Below are 10,777 nucleotides of genomic sequence, written 5' to 3' on the forward strand. Positions count from 1 at the left end.
CTTCTTTTATAACATCGAGCATCTCATGCGAATATTGCCAAAACAAAGATCATTTTATCAGCAGTTGCACTTCATATTTATCGCTACCTATATCTCGTCGATTTGATTTTGTAAAATCTTCAAAACTATGCATATCGTAGCAAATTGTGAATCAAAATCACGTTGTCGCACCTGTCGTATTTCGCATCATACATCTCTACATAATCCAAGTTCCCAATCATCAAATGAACCTCATCATTCTTCGAATTCATCCTATCAAAATCGTTCGTCATTGCATTCATAGTCTTTTCAACCTTCTTCGTCTTCGTTTTTACATCAAGGCAACCAGAATCATAAGCCATCGACATCGCAACATTCATCATTTTCGAATCAACCCAAAACAAATGATAATTCTTCGTCACTACAAACTTCTTCGTCGTCATTCTCTCATCAAAGAAATCCATCATCGTCAAATCCAACAAATAATTCATCTGTTTTACATTTAACACTTCAGTCTTCGTTACTTTGCTCCCAACAGCCATTGTATACATCAAAGATAGTTTTGGCACCCTACAACCGATTAGAGCTCTTTTGGATTCTTGCTCAGAGGTAAATTTAATTACTCTAGAGACTGTTAGTCGCCTTCGATTACAACAAGCTAAATCCAATCAAGAAATAGCAGGAGTTTCAGAAATTCGAACTCAACTAAAATATAAGGTAACAGCTACTATTAGATCTCGACTATCAAGCTTCGAATTTACATCAATATTTGCTGTAACTAAAACGATTTCGTCACTTCAACCTGCAGAACATTTTGACACAAGTAATTGGAACATTCCTGATGGAATAGATCTCGCAGATCCACAGTTTTATTTACCTAAACATATTGATATATTACTTAGTGCCGAAATATTCTTTGATCTATTACTAGACGGCAAGATTTAACTTGGCGAAGGACTTCCATGTTTAATAAATACAACATTTGGTTGGATAGTTGGTGGAAAAGTCGAATCTCTACAACATAATCGAGTATTGTCGTGTAACGTTCTTACAAATTATGAAGAATTGGATTCGTTGCTGAAAGCCTTTTGGGAGATCGAAGAAATTTCACGAAAGGAAACCCTGACTGAAGAAGAAAACCAGTGTGAAATGCATTTTCTTGAAAATACAGTGTTTGATGAAAATGGAAGAGTAAAAGTACGTTTACCATTCAAGTCTTCAGTAAACAAACTTTGGAAATTCGTTTGAAGTAGCTCGTCGCCGCTTTCTATACCTAGAAAAGCGTCTTTTAAAAGATGAGTCTTTGCGTAAAATGTACATAGACTTCATGAATGAATATATAAATCTCGGATATATGTCAATTGTGAATTATGATGTTTTAAATCAACCCCATTACATTATACCACACCATTCAGTTTTACGACCACAAAGTTCTTCAACAAAACTACGAGTTGTCTTCGATGCGTCATCACCTACCTCAACTAATGTTTCATTAAACGATATTTTAATGGTTGGTCCAACAATACAAGAAGACCTCATAATAACTATTCTTGCTTTTCGTCTTAATAAATTTGCATTGTCTGCAGATGTTTGCAAAATGTACAGGCAGTTTCTCGTTGATGAAAATGATAGAAATTTTCAACTTGTTTTGTGGAGAGATAATACAAATGATCCCATTAACATTTATCGACTTAATACGGTGACTTATGGCACATCCGCTGCACCTTTTCTTGCAATAAGAAGTTTATTTTTTATCGCTGATGCTTATAATCACAAATTTCCGATTGGTTCTAAAGTTTTAAAGCAAGATCTGTACGTAGATGATCTGCTTACGGGGGCAGCAAATATTTTCGAACTTTCAGCGAAAAAGGCTGAAATCATCCAAATCTTAGAAAAGTCTGGTCTACAATTAACGAAATGGAGTTCTAATGTGCCACAATTAGCTCAATGTACAGAAGAAATGAATTTAAAAACTAACAATGAAAACATAACTAGAACTCTTGGAATGTCTTGGAAACCTAATGAGGATATATTTTGCTTTCGATTTAATCTACCGAATATTGAAGTTCCTACTAAACGGTCAGTATTATCTGTAATAGCCAGAATATTTGATATTTTGGGACTTTTAAGCCCTATTGTGATTTCATGTAAAATCTTAATTCAAGAATTATGGAAACAACAAATTGATTGGGATTCACCTCTAAATGAACGTTTAAAAGGTCGTTGGATTCAAATCGAGAAGAGCTTACCTTACATAAATCAAATTGAATTGCCTAGATTTGTACAAACAAATCCAGATGTTAAATTCGATATACATGGTTTCGCTGATGCCTCTCAATTAGCATACGGATGTTGTATATATATTCGAGCGGCTGATCCTGATTGTTTTCATTCAAATCTTCTAATTGCCAAATCAAAAGAAGCACCTGTAGTACAACAATCGTTACCCAGGTTAGAATTGTGCGCTGCCCTGTTATTGTGTCGAACGTGGGATAAAATAAAACACAAATTTGAATCCTACTCTTATCGAATATTCTTTTGGTCAGATTCGCAAATTGTTTTAAACTGGCTCACAAAGCATTCATCGTCTCTTGTGTGTTTCGTCGCTAATCGTGTCTCAGAAATTCAAAATACTTCTCACAATTTACCCTGGAGATATGTCCCATCGAAACAAAATCCAGCAGATATAGTATCCCGTGGGTGTCTTGCTAATGAAATAATATCAACAATGTGGTTTAGTGGACCTGAATTTTTAAAAAAGGTAGATGAGGAATGGCCTCAAAACCCAAATATTGAAACTGATCTTCCGCCAGAAGAAATGAGAAAGTCTTCGTTTAACACAACTATTGTCGTAAAATCTATAATTTCGCAAATCATCACCAGTCAGTCATCGTATCTTCGTATTCTACACATTATTATTTATATTCATCGTCTTTTTCACAAATCTAAACGGAACTTATTTATATCGTCAGAAGAACTGCAACTTGCATTCTGGAAAGTAGTCCATGACATTCAATCAACAACATTTAAAGATGAAATTGATCTTCTTCGAAATGGTCAAACTCTAAAACCAAGTTTCCAAAAGTTATCGCCTTTTTTACACGAAATTCGTAGTTACAAAACAACTTTACTAATTCTCAGAGTTGGTGGCAGGCTAGCAAATTCATCGCTGTCGTATGATACCAAGTTTCCAGCACTTCTTCCAAAAGATCATCATTTTACAACTTTGTATATTAAATACCTTCATCTAAAACATTTGCACGCGGGTCCAAATGCTCTACTGGGAATTATTCGTCAACAAATTTGGATTATAAATGGTAGAAATATCGTTAGAAAAGTGGTTCGCAACTGTGTCCACTGTTTCAAATACAAACCTCGACTCATGCAACAAATCATGGGAGATCTTCCAGCTGATCGTCTAAAAGCTCAACGTCCTTTCCTAGTTTGTGGTGTTGATTTCTGTGGACCATTCTACATATCGTACAGAATTAGAGGGAAGCCACCTTACAAAACTTATGTAGCAATATTTGTTTGTTTCGCCTCCAAGGCTATTCATATCGAAGTAGTCTCAGATTTGTCTACTAATACATTTCTCTTATGTTTAAAAAGATTTATAGGTAGACGTGGTATACCTTTGCGTTTGTACTGTGACAACGCAACAAATTTCGTTGGCGCTAACTTCAAACTTCAAGAATTCAAACAACATTTTTTCAATGATGACAATGTTAAATCTTTAATGAACTACAGCGAAATTACAGGCTTCAAATTTGTATTTATCCCTCCCCGATCACCACATTTTGGCGGCCTTTGGGAATCGGCTGTAAAATCTACAAAAAATATTCTTGTTAAAAACATGTCCAAATCTGGAGTCACCTATGAAGAATTTCAAACCATTCTAATTGAAGTAGAAGCTATATTAAACTCACGGCCTTTAACACCCAGATCTGACGATCCTAATGATGGGGAAGCTTTAACCCCAGCCCATATGATCATTGGTTCATCTTTGTTGTCCCTACCGGACGAAAACTTAATAGATTGTAAAAATTTAAATTATTTAAAACGTTGGCAATTGGTGACATATTTAAAACAACAGTTTTGGATGCAGTGGCTTCGTGACTATGTTTTGAATCTTCAACAAAAATCTAAATGGTTCAAACCGTGTGCTAACATTGAAGAAGGATGACTGGTTATTGTACACGAAGATAATTTACCACCACAGCATTGGGTTCTTGCTCGTGTCGTAAAAGCCATCCCTGGACGTGATGGAAAAATCCGTGTTGTAGATGTCAAGACTTCAAAAGGCATATATCGAAGGGCAATTCAAAAAATTGCAGCACTTCCGCTTGACGAAGATGATTGAAAGTGCCCTTTCAATGGGGGCAGTATGTTCGGTCATAATTACATTTATCCTAAATTAGAAAACTATTTTATAACTATTAAAATTTAAAGTTCATTTTACTTACTAACATAAATAATGATTTGACTCTTTTAAATAACTTTATTACATTTGCAATATTCTAATATTCGATTACTTTGCTTTCATTTTACACTAATTTGTTTTCCTTTGCTGAATTTATAACGTTAATTTGTTATTTACTTATTTTTCAAACTCTAACTTTAGCCCTAGCATTAGCATACAAAAAATGTAAATTCTCATTCTCCTTGCATCATTAAAACAATCAACAACGAAACCTACAAGTGTTTTTATTTTGAGTATACACCAATTTTTAAATTTGTGATCAGGAATCCCGCAATTCCCAAAAAAGTGTTGCAAAATCCCAAAAATGGGATTTTTTAGTTTTTAGGCTATAATATCCATATCAGGGGCGGGGTTATCGGAACCCTTTACAAAATAATTAAGAACATATTGGGCCATGTAAAATGGGTTACTATATTTTTATATCGAGTATGCGATTTGAGAATTTTTGCACTAAAGTTGAATTTTACATAAAAAATAGGCGTTATTTGAAGGTACCTGGTTCCCTCGGTATTAAAAATTTTAAATTTTTTTTAATTTAAAACATTCGATGTAAAGCTAGCTTTTTAAAAAGTACAAATTCTTTATACATCCTTTTAGAAATTTTTTAGATAACTTAAAAAGAATAATAGTACTTTTTTCACAAAAAAATAGCGAAAAATCGCCTTTTTAAAATTCAAATGCATGTAACTTTGGACTCAGTCATGATTTTTAAACAATTCTTTCTATATTTCATACATAAATTTATTGTTAGTCCAACAAAAGAAAATCGGGAAATATTTTAATCCGTTGTTATCAAAAAACTGGAGTAGGGTGGGTAAAAATGATGAAAATTTAATTTTCAAATGCGAATATGTCCTAAGTTATAAGAGATGGGATTTTTGTAGTGCTCGACGAGGAGATTCTATATATGTGATCGTTTTGAAATCGGAACACAGCCGAAGAAATAGGATCGTTTTAAAAATTGAACATACCCGAGGTGTCGTACTTTGGGGAACTCTGGCCGCAGCCCCGGTGCACCCGTGCGGTCAAAATTCAAAACTTAATCTCGACAACACTTCAAATCGGACTAAGGGTTTAGAAGTTACAGATTTATTTCCATCTTTTTTTTTCTCATACCACAGTGCGACGTCTGTAAAAATTCGCTCTTGTCATTTCTTAGGTCCAAATTATTCGCCACCAAACGACAAAAAACTTCCCTCAGAACTTCGAAATGTTCGTCAATGCCAACCGTTGCCACCATAATATCATCCAAATATATTATAAGCTTATCTTCCCTCACCATATCAGCAAAAACCTTATTTACAAATCTTTTAAGACCAAATGGCATCCTTAAAAATTCAAACTGTCCCATAGGTGTCACAAAAGAAGTGTACTTCACGGAATCAGGATGCACAAAAACATGAAAAAATCCGTTCCTTAAATCTAATTTCGTAAAATACCTCCTACCAGACTCTGAATCACTCGGCCTTATGTATCCCTTTTTCAAATATTCATCCAATAGTTTCTGTAATTCGACCTTCTCCGAGTACGATAGTCTTCTTGGGTTACAATTAAAACATTTATCATCATTCAATTTCAATTTTATCTCATTATGCACCTTAGGTTCAGTAGGACGATCGGGTCGTACATAATATTCATTAAACATATCAATAAGTCTCGCCCTATCACCATGTTCAATACTACCCCCAATAGTCAAATCAAAATCATCCCCCATGTCGATGGACAATATTCCACCATCCTTCTCCTCATCCTCCCTTACTTGCCCTACACTAGCCCTATCGCAACTAGTCAGCTTGAAACCCGCCCTGCCCAGAAAATCCCTACCTAATACACACTGTTATGACGTAGTCCCATCAAACACGACTACCATCTCAATACACACTACCCTTCCATCAATAATTACACAACATTAAAATTTGCCATAAACCTCCAACTTAGAACCATTTATTCCATAAAAATGTCCATCAAAACATAAAATATTCTCCAAATTCACATACTTCAAAATATCCGACCTCCTCACAAATCTGACTGTGCTACCCGAGTCTATCAAGCATTCTAAGGAAAAATCACAATTAAAACTGGAATCTAAATAAAACTTAAAATACCTTACATATTCATTTTGACCCAATTGGTTGACAGTCTTCTTCCTCTCGGGACAAGTAGCAAGTCGGTGTTCCATGCTTCCACACCCATAGCTGGATCTTACTTCTCGTCTTGGCTTTTGGTATTCTGAGGCACAGTGTCCAAAGGAGTTGCAATTGTAACACCGGAATTTCTTTTCGCCACTATTACTGGTCTGGTCACCTTTTCCTAGAATTTTTTGAGTTGGTCGACTAAGTTCAATTTTAGAAAATGCCTGTAATAACTTTGATCTGTCAGTAAAACATTGTAGATTAGCTTGTGTTCTCAACTGGGTATCGGGGATGCCTTCAATTATTTGATCAACAAGCTCTTCTTCATCGACTCCAACTTTGTTAGACAGCATAACTTTCTCGTTATAATAGTCTATAAATGATTCATAATATTTCCGTTTGCGTGCCTCGAAATTGCGTCTCATAATAAGTTTATTTTCCTTTGTACTGAAAACTTCTTTCCTTCAATATCTTATCACATTAACAACGCCCTCATCGTATTCTCATCAACGTTGTAAATTTCATTTATATTTTTAAATTGAGTTACCCACATTTCAGAGGATGAAACACCATCATAGTCAGGAATTATATCCTTCAGAATACTAAAAGAAATACTAGGTCCTTTGTTGTCAACATTTGGATTCAATTTATCAGCTTTCTTCGTTACATTTATTTGCCTTTCATTATCAGACTCAGACAGATTAACTTTTTGCAATTTTCTTAAGTAGATAGTTTTTTCTTTTCTCCTTTTCACGCTTAATCAGCTCCAACTCTTTTCATCACAACACTTAAAAATTCAAGCCATCCACAGACAACGCATTTAGCCTTAAGAGTAATGCATTTTTTGTTCCTGTTGAAGGCAAACCAAGATTCTGCAGGCACAAGCGTAGTTGCGCAGCCGTATAATTCTCACCAATAACACTTTCCATATTGGTTTTCTTATCAATTGTTGACTTCAAATTATTGAATTTAATTTACACTTCCTTTAAGGCGCAGTTAAACAAAAATATAAGATTTTTCTTTTGCCCATTGATTTTCGCATTCAATTTTATATTGTTGCATCATATTACAATTTCCCAGCAGTTCTAGGAGACAGGAGACTAGGATGGGAGCTAGTTACTTCAATAGCCACGTGACTAGTCATTTTAACACGGGAATGTCCTAGGCAATTGTCAATTGTCTCTTTTTGATTACAATGGGACTGTCTAATAGCTGGACCAAAGTAGGCAACGCATTGGATTCACATACTGGTTACATAGCGTCAGTTACCTTGCTAGCTTTGTAACTGGTTACTTGATAAGCTACTTGACTAGTTATTTTAACATGTGCATGTCCTAAGCAGGACAATGTGACTATCAGATAGCTGATCGAAAGTAGTCAACGCTTCTGGTGGGTAAAATAAAGTGCAGTACAAAAAAAGTTTGAAGTGACATCACCATAGGTTACTAAGAGGCAGTAAAGTGACTATTGAGTACATTCTATTTTACATGGGATATCAGTATACTTAAGCAAAAATAAAAATAAACTGTATGAGAATTATGTTAACACAATTTGTAACAAAACCAGTTTGTACGAATTACTCACAAAACATTTAAAGTGACTACACTCTAGATTACTTAGATACACTTAAGTGACAATTGTCTTCACGCTAGATTACTTGGGATGCATAAAGTAACCAATTGTCTTCTCTCTGCACTACAAAGTGCACACACGTGTCAAATGTCCAAAATATATAAAATGGAGTCAGCCAAGTGATAAGACATTTGTGGCAATTACTGCCTTTAACCCTAGGTCTCCACGTAGCAATTTTTATTGCTAAGCTCAAGCAATAACGTCGGCAGAGCAACAGCAGAGTGATTGCTGATTGCTTTAGGTGGAGAAAACGTTCGTCACAAATACAAAATTTTCAAAGCGAGAAGTTCTATGAAAAACTGTGGTTTATTTTACGTTAAATGATTTTTTCATTAATTTCTTTGTTTTTTTGTTTGTTTTGGTTCTTAAATAAATTAAATATGGATGAATTAATCGCATCGAATCATAGAAAGAAGAAATTTTACATTAATGACAACTGAACTGACAGCTTATTGCTTAGCAATAATTGCTCAGACAATCAGCAGAGCAATCATTGCGCAATGGATTGCTACATATGGCAATTTGCCGTCTACACTCGCAAATTTCATTGACGCAATCAAATTTGACAATTGCAGCAATAAATATTGCTACGTGGAGACATAGGGTAAGGGATACATTGACTACTTACTTAACTGCTGGGCACTTTCACCACACTCATCAAACACACAGAGTTGTAAAAAAGCGACCTTAAAAATTATAACAAAATTTTATTACAATTAAATTTAAAAATTCAAACAATTCTCGAATTATTTGAATTATATTTGATCTGGAAAGGTTTCATAAATAGATTTTTCAGCTTTTTATTCCATAATTTCTGCAAAAATTAAGTTTATTTGAACTTTTTTATTTATTTCCAATACGAAATTTTACAAATGTGTATTTTTTAGTTTTTATTTCACCTCCTAAAAAATTAATGTCAAAAAAATTAAAAAAATATTTTTTTCGTTTGTGCAAAATATACACGTTTCGGTTATTTAAATGGTTTAAAAGTGTGTAAAAAAATAATAAAAATATTATGTGATGGTGAAAGTGTGTGTTAGAATTGCAATTTTGTGCAATTTTCAAGAAAAAGTTTTGAAATTAAATCTCTCTCTCAGGTGTGTTGAATTCACATAGTACTTGTATGCAAGGTTGCCAACTCTTCAGCTCAGAAAATGGCTAGATTTTGAATTAAAAATGGCTAGAAATGGCTAAAACCCAAAAATAACTGAATACAAATTCATAAATATTACATTTCTTGCCCCCATTACCACGGAGTCTGGTTATGTGTTAATTAATAGTTATACTGACAGTTTTGAAAAATAATTTTTACCGACTTCGTAGTAATGGGGTTTAGTAGATTAACCCCCACTTTCTCAATCTCCGGTTATCGTTTTTCATAACGATGATATACTTCCAATTAATAGAATTTTTGTATGAGAACTGTCAGTATATCAGTCACGATGAAAAATAACCAGAGATTGAGAAAATGCGGATAAATATTGTAATATCAATATTTTGTTTTCCTTTTTGATAAATTAAACATATTTCTGGGCACTTACATTCAAAATCGGATCCATTGAAGAAATGTAAAATAGATTTTTAAATATGCCTCATGTGTTTGCTTTGCAAACAATATCCTCATCAAATCATCAACAGACGAATTTGTTTAAAAATACTGTTTCTTTGTGATTTGATAAAAAATAATGTCTTATTTTTAAAAAATTTCAAAAATGCTCAAGCTAAGTATAAAATAAGAAAGGCTAAGACAAAATAAAATGGCTAGATCTTCCGGCTAGATTAATTCTAGCCATTTTTTTATGGCTAAATGAAAATAAAATCGCTAGATCTAGCCGGAAAATGGCTTAATTGGCAACCTTGCTTGTATGTGAGAAGAGAGAGAAGTTGTTGTTGTAAAAAAATGAGAGGCTTCCCTTCTTGTTATTATTTGCCTAATAGTTATTTAGGTTATCAGTTTGAAACTGAAATACGAAAATAGAAATGCAATGGAAATATGTCTGAAAAGGAATCAAAAATCAGACAACGATGTGTTGTACATTTTTGTATATCGCTGTTGAAGCAATTGATTCTAAGGTAATTTTTTTTTACTTTTTGCTTCTAAAAACCGAGACATTATGTCAATAAAAAATATGTTATTGCATATTTGGAACAATTTGGTTGTCCAGACAATTTTCAGTAACATCTACATTATTAGGTGGACAAATCTTTCAAATACTACATCGTTTTGGTTTAAGCTTTTGCAGTATCAGGATTCCGCAGAAAATAATATTTTCAATGAACTAGCTGATTTTACTTTGGAAATTATTTGTATGCCATGGTCAAATGCGGAAGTGGAGCGAGTTTTTAGTCAGCTTAATATTGTAAAATCAAACTTAAGAACTTGTTTGCAATCTTAGATGGTTAATGGAATTTTGACAGTAAAGTATATGTATTTTAATTTAATCAAATTAATTTTTATTAAAAATTGCCTTCGTCGCCATGAAAAGTGCTGCTACGATTATGAAATCTCATGAAAGTTTCTAAATTTGGTTGGTACCTCAGAAATATACTCAAA

At 33.6% G+C, this 10,777-nt stretch overlaps 1 protein-coding gene across 1 annotated transcript; it reads left to right on the plus strand.

The window, feature by feature from the left end:
* The first annotated feature begins 1,333 nt into the window (after positions 1-1,333).
* On the plus strand, positions 1,334-4,162 carry LOC135950705 (uncharacterized). Its single transcript, XM_065500234.1, has one exon. The coding sequence runs from the start codon at positions 1,334-1,336 to the stop codon at positions 4,160-4,162; it is 2,829 nt and encodes a 942-aa protein (XP_065356306.1).
* Positions 4,163-10,777: the final 6,615 nt, after the last annotated feature.

The sequence above is a fragment of the Calliphora vicina genome, chromosome 2 (genome assembly GCF_958450345.1).
Source record: "Calliphora vicina chromosome 2, idCalVici1.1, whole genome shotgun sequence".
In the NCBI taxonomy this organism is placed as follows: domain Eukaryota; kingdom Metazoa; phylum Arthropoda; class Insecta; order Diptera; family Calliphoridae; genus Calliphora; species Calliphora vicina.

Bases quoted from the DNA above. Each gene is read 5' to 3' on its own strand.
- LOC135950705 (XM_065500234.1), top strand. From the start codon at position 1,334: ATGTCAATTGTGAATTATGATGTTTTAAATCAACCCCATTACATTATA.